Raw genomic sequence first — 13,159 nt, 5'->3', positions numbered from 1 at the left:
ATCTTTATTTAAGATTAAATTGTAAATTTAATTCAAGCACAAATAGTATTTGTTCGTCCACCATCCCTTTTGCGTTTGAAAATATAAAGAAATATATATATATATAAATGAAACAGTTTTTAGTGAGGTTGAGATCCATTTGTTTGTTTGCTAGTAGGTGGAAATCCCTCCTTTGTTACTTAGAAAAACATATTTCAATTTCACAGGCACGAGTTCTAAGCCTGGCACTTGCAGTCCGAACAAATTATATACGGACTATAAACTAATTAAATAAAATTCGATTATTTCCAAAGACCACTGATGAAGAGTATTTGGCAATACTCGAAACAGCGTTGTATGAACAGCCAAATTTCAATAAATTAAAAATAAAAAATTTTTGTCTTTGTCCTTTCTTTGCTATTCGAATCCGTCTAACTTTTAAATAGTTTCTTTCGTCATAAAAAGACACACCATTATCGGCAAGAAAAAATTAACCTTATTTTAAAAGCTTTTTAAAATCTTAAATGATAGGTTTTTGAAAGAAACCCTTATTTCAAAATTATTTTTATGAGATCCCTATAAAGCTTTAATAGATGCACGATAACTAATTAGAGAGCTGTGTAAACTAACAAAGATTTGATTGTGTTTGTATTCGAATATGTTTATATATGTAGTGTAATGTATAGAAACATTGAATATATATATATATATAAATGATGTAATATTTTTTTATTCATTAACTATTTGTATAATTGAGGAGATCAAATTTTATTAACTTAAAAGTTAGTCTTAAATCATATACACGATCGTTTTAACTCAAAATTTGACAGCTTTGTCTTTGCTTTAAATGGTATTGATATTCGAAATTTGGACAGAGATGTTATACTATCGCCGCATGTTTTTGTTCAAAGTTGGAGTCGTTATACAGCTTTGGTAAAAATTAATTACTAATCATTATAGGAATGCAACCCGTACACCACATATCATAAGTTGAACTTTTACCCTACAAAAGTGGGAACTCAATTTGAGGATTTAATAAGGATTCATAAGGATTTATGATGAGCTGAAAAAAGATTAGAATGATATAATTTTGCTGTAGTCGAACTACAATTCTTTTTAAAATCAAAAAGCATTTTCAACATAGAAATATTATATTAAAGAAAAAAATAATGAAGGTAATTTGAAGACAACAAATAAATTGTTAGTTGAAACCAAAAAGAACTGAGGATATATTAATATCCCTTGAAGTATTCGAAAGGATATATATAAATCTCTTTATATATATTTTATTGTATAATACAATATATATATCTAACACATTTGTATAATATTTATTATAGAAATATTTATTATTAAAAAAAACTATAAAACACAAATGATATAGCCTGCAATTTTAGGTTTTAATAAAGCTAGAATTCTTTCTCTTGAATAACTTAAGTATTGCATGTAATTTATTTTTTTATTTTACTTTTTTCTTAAATTATTTTTTTTTTTAATATTATTGTTGTTTTGGTGTTGCACCAAGGAATAGCCGTTTAACTAGTTAGCAGACTTCAGTAGTATTCTCAGCCGTAAATGCTGATATTCTGCCCGCAAGACATGCAATTTGTCAGTGGTATATACTTTGCACTGCTAACTATGATATGTGGTATTCTATCATATTAGATACAATTCAATTTAAAATAATTATAGAAAATACATGTTAAATTCAATTAAGTTGAAGATAATCAGCAACCACTTAGTACTGTCTGGTAATAAATAGTTCTGATTGATTTTGAAATTAAATTAGTGCTATAAGTTTAAATGGGATTATATACGTATTAAAAACCGACATAACAAGAAAAAGATAGTATCAGATAAATTATAATATATAATTAAAGATATGTTCTGACTTGGAAGAGATGTCTGTATTAAATGGCAAAAAGTTGTAATAATACAGGAATATTTTTTGAAATTATTATTAAGGCTATTTTTATTTCATATATGAAATCTATAAATCTTTTTTTTATAAAATTCTAGGCATTTTCTTAAGGCAACTACTAAATAGTGCTAATTTAAAAGTTTTAATCGATATATTTAAAATATGTACACATAGTATTATTATACTCAGAACATTTCCGCTTCTTGTTTTTGAAAGGAAGATGCTGCTCTCTGCAACTCATTTGAGTTTCGGTGATATGTATAGTTTTTTTACTATAATTTACATCAATTAAAAGAAAAATTTTAGAATATCTTATATCCATTTGATTTTAAACACCATTAAGCATTTTTTTCTATTAATTTTTTCAAACTAAAATATCAATCACTTCAACGAACTATTATATACGATAAAAATTAATCGTTTGTTAATTACTAACAAGGTCAGAGTTATATCATTATAGTTTATTTTATGCATTATATTTAATTATAAACTATAACTTAATCTGCATTTAAAATACTTTTTTTGAATTTGAAATGATTAAAAAAAACCTTTATTAATATATTCGAATACTTCATAATTTATATAAAAACTATTATGAATAGAAACTTGAACTAGAGAATTAATTCCAGAAATAAAATAATATTAATAGAACAAAGAGTTCTAGAATGTTTACAACAAATTTATATATTTGTAATAATATTCGATTGACTTATAAAAGCATATCCTACCATAATTCATTCACTGTCGTCACGATTAAGTGTAACACCTGAGATGGTGGAGGAGGTGGGGTGTGAGTAGAGAAGAGAAACAGAGGGGAGTTAGGCAACAGTTTCGTCTCTTATCGTATTGATGTGGCGATTTTATTGCAAATCACGTATGCTGCAGTTTCAGATAGTTTCCTTCTTAGGCCTTTGCGGTTAAACTATAGGATTGTAAGAGGGAAAATACCGACAATTACGATGACTACGCTTGTGCTTTGCGGATGTAAGTGGGTCTGATAAGGCATTAAGGGCGGTAGTTGGCAGCAAATGTTTATAAGATTTATAATCCAATCATGATCTTAATTCAGACTAAGGTCTAACGTGGTACTTGCCATTGCAGTTGTTGCTCTATTGCATACTTTGCAACGCCAAATAGTGGGTGGAAGTATAAGATGGTAGATGGAAAGGAGGGGGGAGGGGGGGATGGCGGTAAAGATAGGGTGCCTCACGCTGGAGGCAACTATTAGTTCACTCTGGATGAAACTATTAGTTCACGCAGGAGGTACCTATTAGTTCATGTGCGAGGTATCCAATAGTTCACGGTAGAGGCAACTATTACTTCCCTGTGAAGGCAGTCATTAATTCATGGTGAAGGCTGGAGATAACCATTACTTAACACATGAAGTAGTTATAACGAAAACTAGAAATGAATTTGAAAAATTAAATATTATTGAATTGCCCGAAAATTTCTATCGGTTTAATAAAATTCAATTTTAAACAAAAAATAAAACGTTGAGAAAATTTGCAATTTCGTATGAATTATTTCTATTATTTTTACCACTCCCAGATTTAATTATTGTATCTAAAGTTGAGAACTTGCAAAATAAATATATTTAAATATGTATATTGTACATAGTATAATTAATGCGTGCCAAATAATAATATTAATTTATTTATAAGAGATAAAAACCTAATATGTAAAAAATTATGTTTACAATGTACGAGAGCCTGAGGCAAAAGGGCGTATCTAAATCATGGAGAGACATATCTTTAAGATTTAATAGTATATATTTTGCATAAAAGCTAGAATCAGTGTACATAAAATCAGCATGGAAGCGCAGTGCATCAAGATGTTTATGTCGAACGATTAAAATCTATGTTAGCCAAGGCGTATCACTGCGTATGCCATTTATGCTCTGCAGATAATGCATCGCTCCATTTCAATTTAACAGCAACGCACACTGGTCACAGTGCTGTAAACTGAAAACTGGTTTGCAACATTGTTTTTGTTTTATTACTGATATAAACAATAAACAAACAAAATTATTCCAAGCGACTGCATCAATTAACATTGTCATTATCAAACATAACAGTGCGAAGTTACTGTAAGCCGAGGAATGCTGTTATCATTAGAATTTCAAAGGATATTAGAGGTAAAGAGAATTAATTAATTAATTATTTATATCAAAACAAATACATTTTTATTAAACAAATCAATATTTTTATTTTTGATTTACATTCTAAAGTTTTAATCTTTTTTTATCAGTTATTATTTAGCATATACCTAAAATTAATTTATCTATTCCTCTCTTATAAATTTCGAATTTTTTTTTGGAAAATTATTTTTTTTTTTTCATTTCCTACTATTCTAATAAATTGTTCGCTTCCGTTTTGCTTTTAGCTATAAACTCCTACACTCTTTTAACTACTTTGCTTCGTTTTGCTTTGAAGAGCCCATAAAAAATACCGGCAAAATAAAATTTTAATACTCTTAATTGTTATATGAACACTTCACATTATTAACATTTTAATGTTTATTATGGGTAAATAAATGTTATTAAAGTGTTTATTGTGGTTGTTGTTGTTGTAATTGGTTTTAGCTCTCTTTAAACAAGTTCTAGATTTTCTCTTTGTATACAAAATACAAATGAACACTCTGAGCCGAGCTATTTTAAGCATCGTAAACTTTTTATTGCGCATTGGTACGAGTGTTGTTGCTGTTGAATGAGGAAGAAGAGACTTAGTTGATTTTGTGAGGGTATATAGGAAATGTGGAGTCGTGCAGCTCAGACAATCTGGGTCACAATTTGCCATTGAACCGGTGACGTCACAGCGGGGCAATGACCGAAAAGCACCAGCAAAAGAAGCATTATCAGCAATGAGCAGCAGCAGCAATAGCAGTAACAGCAGCAGCAGCAGCAGCATTACTGTTGTGCTTCAGTGTACATCGCGCTCGTTTTACAACGATCAGGTTTTATTGCTGTTTGCATTTTGTTTCTTATTGTTCTTGTTGTTGTTGTTTAAGTTTAGCCTGTTAGAAAGTACTAAAGCATGCATTATCGCATCTTAGTATAGTTGACTTTTTTTTGGTCTGTTTGATGTTACAGCAACAAGAACTACGGAGTCTTTGTTGGTGTAACTGCTGCTGTTGTTATTGTTGTCGTTATTGTAAAGAAAAGGTGTATGTTGCACTATAGTTGTTGCTTTTTGCTGTCACTGTATCGTCCTCTGTCACTGTTGCGGAACAGACATTATTTATAAGTTTGAAATATAAATTGTTTAAGTGGGTGCAATAAAACTCAGAGGGAGGTATCGATCCTATACATTGTTTTAATAACTCTAATAATTTATTAATCTAATAATTTATTGTGCTATTTTTAAATAGGCAAATTCCTCAAATTGTCCAAAGTTTGTCAAATTTGTTTCAAAGCTCTTTGGTTCATCTCTTTGTTATTAGTGATATGTATCAAAAAAAAAATTAACATTACAAAAAAATTGATAATTAAATTAATATTAATAAAAAATTTTATTTTTAAAAACTTATAATTGAATAAGTTTTCTTGTTTTATATTCTATTTGGTGTTAAGTCTTTAAATCAAATAAATAAAATTAGCCAGAAACATTTTCGTAGGACTTCTTGTATATATTTTAATAAGTTTTCAATTAGCATATGTAATTTATATACAAATACAATCAATAAAATTTTTTGGAAAATTTTTTTTTTTAAATTTTATAAAATTTTCACAATAAATTAACAAAACTTCAGAAAAATGTGCGAATATAAAAGTCTAGGACGGCTTTGAGTCAGTTGATTAAGGAACGCTGACTCTAAGCTTCAAACTGGACACGAGTGCGATTCCTGGTACTTACAGTCTCAAAAAATTATTTACGTATAATTAAATACAAGAATTATTTCCAAGACAACTGATGATGGTTATTTAACAATACTCGAAACGAAATAGCTGTATGCTGAGCGAAAGATTCAATTAATCAAAATAATATAAAATTAATTTTTATTGTTGTAGTTTACTATTGTAGTTCACTCGAAAAACCTCTATATTCAGATTATATATAACAATTTATATATCTACAGTAAAATGGCTGGAATTATTTTTCCCATCATTTATGAAACTGTGTTCTGTTATAAAGGGTTATCCACTTATTGGTTCTTATTAGGCAGCACTGTTTTAGTAACATTTCTCAAGCAGAAATGTCTACTTAGGCATTATGTATTTACTTTAAAGTTTATCATATTACAATCCAAATCATTTAACAATGAATGTACTACTGTGAACTGTGAAAACTTTTTACAAATATTTACAATAATTTATCGCAGCAAATTTTCTTCAGTGTAAGAGGTTATATTTAACTAATTTGTCTTCTCTGGAACTGTCAAAATCCAAATATCCATTGTAACTACAAAAAGTCACCATATGGAATTTGATATGAATTTTTTTGATAGTTTCACTTTTTTTTTTTTTGAAAATGATGAAAGTATGTCAAATTTAAATTTTAATAGCCATAGATACTTTCTTACTAATTTGTTTTTGCGTACAAATTGACGATTTAGATGTTGTAGACAAAGTTGCAAGCTCGGCCTACTTTGGTTCTTTTGCGCAGATAATTTCCATAACAATTTCACGTTTGGGTGATGTCCGGAAAATTTTACGTTTGGCGACCAAGAAATGGTGTGAAGGTCTTTTTTGTGGAGGTCACTGAAAGAATTGTGTTTGTGCAGATAATTCTCAAACTTTCGACGCTTTGAAAACGATCATCCGTCATATTAATGCCAAGCTATAAGTAGGAATGAGCCAAAAAATTAATTAACTTGAAAGAAGGAGAAGAGTATACCGAGGACATTTGAAGGTTTTTTGTGTTAAGTTTTACATACAATGACAAGTTTGGAACAACACATTATTGCAAACAGTACTTACTTGGTTGAGTTCTCAGTCATAAGTGTATTTTATTTAAATTTTATTTTGAGATCGACAAAATAGATAACCCTGTATAATATAATTATACAATGTTTTAAAATAAGTTTTATATTTATTTTTAATATATTTCTCTATTTTATGCACCTTAATTTATAGGACGCAGCAAGTAATATAGTCAGGATTGTGTCAAGGGGAAATATACAAGGAAAAGATTGTTTGGTGTGCTCATTAGTCTTAGTTAACATTCTAAAGCGGAGATCTATTTCTTTCTCCGCCTTTTGACTATGTGACTGAGGTAACTCATATTACTACATGAAATGGACTTTCCACAACAATTTTAAACATTACAAATTAATTGTAAGTCTTATAAAAAAATTTTTGGATATGTTGGAAATGCTTTGCGATTTTTCTATAGAAAACGACTTTAGCAGTAGTTTTAATTTACTATTTCTGTTTTTCTCATTTTCCCAGCCAGTATATGGTTTATTCGCTTTTTCAATGTTGAGGCGATTTATTTTGATATCATTTGTGATGGATGTATGTATACGTGCGTATGAATGTTGATAAATATACATTTCGTAGATAATACATTGTGCTTAATTAAATTTTATTTGTCAAAAATACTAAAACTAGGAACAAAGAAGAACTTTGTACTTTGTAATGAAAGATTTAAAATAAACTTGATTCATATTAAATTTAGTTTTCAACAATATATTATATTTTTCTTGATACTGAATCAAATTTTTGATCTTGCTTACATATATAATATTCAATGCCTGAATTAGTTACTTAAGTAAATATTTTTTATTTATCATATATTATGCATATAATTATCACACTGTTTATTTTTTTGCTACTGATTCATGTGCATTAAATAATATCTCAGATATAATTTAGGCAATCAAAAGAATTTTTATTTTCTATGTTAAGATCTGGAGCTACTAGAATTATTTGGTACATTTACCCATTCGGTTTTTATCGTTTAATGATGATGAAACGTCATTATGTCCAAAATCAAACATTCTAAATATATACAAATATCACTGCTTGGTTTGAGTGTATTAAATAGGACATATTCTAATATTTAAAACTTTTTAAAATTAAATATAATTGACAATGGTTATTTATAAATTTTAAGATGTCATAGTTTTTGAATATATAGACATGTTAACAACTATTAAAAGTACTGCATATTAGGATTTAATATATTATTCTCATAATTTGCAAATAGCTTCTAATTTAATGTTTCAAAATAAATGTAGATAAGATTAAAAATTATGTGAGTTTTGTTTTATAGATTCCATTCTTGAATTTATGGGAGCCGAAATAGCTCAGTTGGGAGAGCGTTAGACTGAAGATCTAAAGGTCCCCGGTTCAATCCCGGGTTTCGGCAAAGAAATTTTTTTTTGTAATTTGTGAATTATATTTTTCTTGTTTTTTTTTTTGATAAGTGAATGTTGTTTGGAACATAAAAACAAAAAAATATTTTGAATATATAGCATTCAACTATATATTGACGGAGTTAAAAATGAGATATATTTTGTTCATATAACTTTTATATAGTATTTATTCGAAATAATAAGAAAGTCTAAAATTTCGGATTTTTAGATAATTATATATTTAATGTAACATATTAAAATTAAAGAGGATTATGGATTATGGATGAAGTATTTATTGAAGGCAAAATATAAATAAAGTGAGAATTGAGTTGAACTAGGCTAAATCAAAAAATCCAAACTATTTGTGGAAACATCAGATTTATTAAAATATTAGAAACAAATAATACACAAGAAACGCAATATTTCAAGAAGTGTAACTATATTTAAAAAATTTGTATTAACGATATATGCATAAATTCCATTTTTGCTAATGTAATTTATAACATTATCATAAAAACAACGAAAACTGACAGACTTACTAACACCGCGTTATCAAATCTCAAAATGGTTACAGGCTCCTCGAGAAGGTATACAGATCTGAGGTCAATTATTGCTTAGTCTGATGAAGTGATAAACAGTAATCCAGTCAAGGTGTAAAGAGGGGTTTTGAAAATATCTCGAGTTAAAAAAGAGTATAAGTGTTTAAGAGCACAAACTCAAAACAGCTACAAGATAATAATATATATATTCATTATACTATATCAATGAACAATAATACTTTATAAATACTAAATGTGAAGTATGTACTATTTATAGAAAGTGGAATTTAAACAATGTAAGAATTATAATTAAATTAAATTAAATTATTAAAACTAAGTTAAGTAAAAAGTCAAAGGACTATGTGCCGAAACCCGGGATTGAACCGGGGACCTTTAGATCTTCAGTCTAACGCTCTCCCAACTGAGCTATTTCGGCTTAGATCAACGGAATGATTTTAAATAATATATCAAAAATATATTTAAAAATCGTACAATACTGTATTCGGTGATAATTTATATTTTATATAAGTAAAACATGATCTAACATTATCTAAAGTTTTAAACTAATATTTTATTAATTTTATAATATTGAAAATTGTGAAATAGGTAGTTGATCCAGTTTAAAATTTGGTTGAAAAAGAGATGTATAAAATTAATTAATTCAATTATTCTACAGCTGTTTTATGATTTTGTTCTTATACTATAACACCACAAGTTAATTATATCATAGTAAACTTCGAACGTACAAGTCAAGTACGGCTTTGGGTCAGTTGGCTTATGCACACTGATATTGAGCTTCAAAGTTGACAGAGTAGGAGTTCAACTATTACTACTTCCAGTCTCAAATAATTATTTATGAATAACTGAATACTCGTGTAAGAAATATTTCCAAGCCTACTGATGATGGGTATTTGGCAAAAGTCAAAAATTCTATTAATTAATAAATAATAAAAATAATTTTTTTGTTGCGATATACTATTTTGTGAAATCTTTATAACAAAATATATTAGGTTCTATTAAGTAAAATAGTTACTACAGTTATATCTGGCGTTAAATTACAATATAAATTTAATAAAGAGGTCTTTTCGAACAGTAGTGAAATACAACAACAAAAAATTTATTTTTTATATTATTTTAATTAATTGAATATTTGGCTGATCATACAGCTGTTTCGAGTATTGCCAAATACCCAGCATCAGTGGTCTTGGAAATAATTCTTGTATTTAATTATTCGTAAATAATTGTTTTTGAGACTGTAAGTATCAGGAATCGAACTCGGGTCCTGCCAAATGTGAAGCTCAAAATCAGCGCACCTTAACCAACTGATCTAAAGCCGTACTTGACTTTTTTGTTCGCATATTTTTCTGAAGTTTTCTTACTATTACTATGAAAGTTTTTATTAACAATTTTACTTGCTGTGTCTATATTGGAATGAAATCATAAAAAAAATTAAATTTAATTTAATAATTAATTGTGTCAATGTTGATATTATTCTAATAGATGGAGAACTTTTGTATTTCTTTTCAGCATGTATGTATATGAATGTATCTCCAACAATAAGTCCGAGTAATAACAATAAACAATATCCTTTTACTATATATCGTATAAGCCAGTATTATACTTACTATTTTTTCACTGGAAAGTATAAATGAAGACTCAAAGGCAACATTCATTACCTTTTTATTGACTGATGAGCGTGTAGTTATTTGTACATTGACTGATATGTATATAATTAAAAAGATACTTTGGTAATGCCAATTGAATGGTCTATGCCTTTACAAAAAAATTCTATTGTGTTTTAGAATAATATTTAAGAGTCTTTTTTGAAGTTTATCTTTTAATGCCATAACAATAAATGTGCTCGCCACGTGCTGAAAGGTCTATAGAAACCATACGTGTATGTTGTCAATCATATGTGTAAATTAAGATACAATTTTAATATTTTTTTTAATAATAAAGATTTGAGAAAAATCAAATGTATAGAAGTTCAGTTGAAGTCCGAAAATCTTTGTTTAAAGTCTGACATCAATTGTATTTGCTTGCAATTGATTTCAAGTCCTACAAAGGTGTGTGATACGAGATGCACCTTTGCAATACATTCTCTACCTGCAATAAATACTCTAACTGCAATAAGAAATAAAACAACAAATATACTGGCCATTGCATTGTGACTAATGCAATGGCTTAATTTTTATATTGTAAATTTTGGTATATATGAACAATTACCGACTTCACATATGAATTATATTAGCAATTGCACTAAGCATTTGTACAGGCATTTCATGAATTGATCGAATAAATTGATTTTTACTGCGAGCACCTTGAGCAGGATTAAAATTGTGGGCACGTCTATTAGAAACACTTTCTATAAATTCATCAAAATGTGTCAACAACTGCGTTAATAATGCGATTTGCATTTTCTTTGTGAATTCGTCCTTTATGTCTTGGACATTGATTGAGATTTGGCCATTTTTCAGCTAAAGTCCTTTCAAATATTGACCGCTTTACTTTGTTCGCATTATACTCAGTCTGTCAACTGAGCGTACTGAATTGTTTACTTTGGTTTGCATTGAGTAGGCTTAACCTTAATTTCCTCTTCCTGGTCTATTAGTTGCGGTATCGCAATGTGTTTGTTGCCACTTTTTTTGTGAGGTGTAAGGAAAAGACGCAGTGTGTTTGGTTCTTCAGGTATTGTTAGTGGCCTAAACAGGATTAAAATTGACAATGTATCAAATGGACTGAATGGACTAAGCACTGATCGATGGCTAAATTAAGCATTTGTATTGAAATATTTATAGGCAGAAGGATGAGGAATATAATTTTCTTTCTCTAAAGGTGTGTCTGCAAATTTACATATATTTTATTATTTTATTTTCACTTTTGCATTAAAGAACAAAAAAATAACAACTATAACAGCTGTCATGGCTTTTAAGCACGCCTACATACATATCAAACTTCTATTAGATATATATAATAAAGAATTTTTAAAAGATATAAAAACTTGAAAGAAAAAACTATAATAAAAAATCACCTTCACCTTCAATAACCTCAAGCTGCTATTGACTATTATTACACTAAAAAAATTTTATATATTATATATTATACATTAATTCAAATATACTCGCAAGCACCCGAATATCAAATATCCTTTTAAAATCCTGCGTACAAAAACCAAAACAGAAGTTTGAATTTTTTTGTGGTTTCCTAAGCATTTATATATTTTTTTTCTATTGGAAAATGTAGCTCGTGCTAAGAGTGATAAAAAAAATATAAAAAATTAAAGAAAAAACTGCTGCCACAAACCTCAGACCACGAGCCAGGATTAATCCTTAAAAAAATTGTACAAAAAAAACTGATTTCTTTGCATAAAAAACCCAGTGCCAAGCAATTTAGTCCACTTTCCTTGGTGAATGAATGAAGTTGCGCCTCTCGCAACAAAATCGTTTCAAATAAAAAAGAATCTACGATTTCCACTGCTGCTTTCGCGTTTCAGAATGAATGAAAGTGATTATATTCTTCTTTTTTTGTGATTCAGAGTTTTTTATCTTTTCGATTTCATTTTTTGAGATACACTCAAATTGCAGCATCTTGTGCAGTGGCAGCAACAGCAGTTGAAGAGGTTTCGTTTAAAAAATGTGGTCTGAAGAATATTTTGAGCATTGAAAGAAAATACCAGAAAGTGAAAGGATCCTTTTGTTTGTTGTGTTGTTTTCAATGTGCGCCACCGGATTATATTGTCAAGGCTTAGGGGTGCCAATATTCAGTTCAACTTCTGTTGATGTTATCGCGGAAGTATTTTTTGTTGTGCTTACCTCAGAATGTTTTTTTTACAATTTGCATGGCAGAACTAGCCAGTCTGCCCGACAGTTGTGAGGGTGCCTCATTTCTTATTTTTTGCGCATATGCATGAGTTTTTTATTAACAAGCAGCAGTTTCCTTTTCATTTTTATTATGTGGATGGATTTTTTTAACAAGGCATATTTTAAAGATATTTTATGGCTATATGGCTATTATATGGTTTTTTTTTATTCTTCACTCCACAATTTTTTTATAAATCGCAATTTGAAATGAAAAAAACGTATTAAAATTATAACTACGGCTGTTTTATTTCAACGAAACCACGAAATAGTGTTCGAATGAGATATTATAGATAGAGACGAAAGTAAAGCTTCAAAGTTAGACTAATAAAAGAAATACAAACTGTGCTCTATATGATGCAGAACTTTTTATAACTCATTATTCTGTTCAATATTACACAGAACTCAATATGGAATTACTTACGTTTATAAAGTACTATAGACATTAGGTACTACCAACATTTACCGATCAGAAGTATTGAAATCCTTGTCATTTGGGTATGACTCATTAACCGCTTGGCAATAGCAGTAAGTCAAAATGGCGAGTAGCTTAAAAGACGGAAAAATAT

The 13,159-nt window shown here is 28.5% G+C and overlaps 1 protein-coding gene and 2 non-coding genes across 3 annotated transcripts in view; 2 read left to right on the top strand and 1 right to left on the bottom strand.

Annotated features, from left to right (window-relative positions):
• The first annotated feature begins 4,759 nt into the window (after positions 1–4,759).
• LOC119676244 (endochitinase-like) overlaps positions 4,760–13,159 on the top strand; it is a 10,984-nt gene continuing 2,584 nt past the window's right edge. The window contains exon 1 of the mRNA XM_038087481.1: positions 4,760–4,852. Coding sequence (XP_037943409.1) covers positions 4,760–4,852 — 93 coding nt within the window. The remainder of the gene's footprint in view (positions 4,853–13,159) is intronic.
• On the top strand, positions 8,136–8,208 carry Trnaf-gaa. The gene has a single exon. It is a non-coding gene; the product is annotated as a tRNA-Phe (tRNA).
• On the bottom strand, positions 9,097–9,169 carry Trnaf-gaa. The gene has a single exon. It is a non-coding gene; the product is annotated as a tRNA-Phe (tRNA).

The sequence above is a fragment of the Teleopsis dalmanni genome, chromosome 2 (genome assembly GCF_002237135.1).
Source record: "Teleopsis dalmanni isolate 2A chromosome 2, ASM223713v2, whole genome shotgun sequence".
In the NCBI taxonomy this organism is placed as follows: domain Eukaryota; kingdom Metazoa; phylum Arthropoda; class Insecta; order Diptera; family Diopsidae; genus Teleopsis; species Teleopsis dalmanni.
The sequence above is the reverse complement of the archived record's forward strand: the minus strand, read 5'-3'. Positions and strand labels throughout refer to the sequence as shown.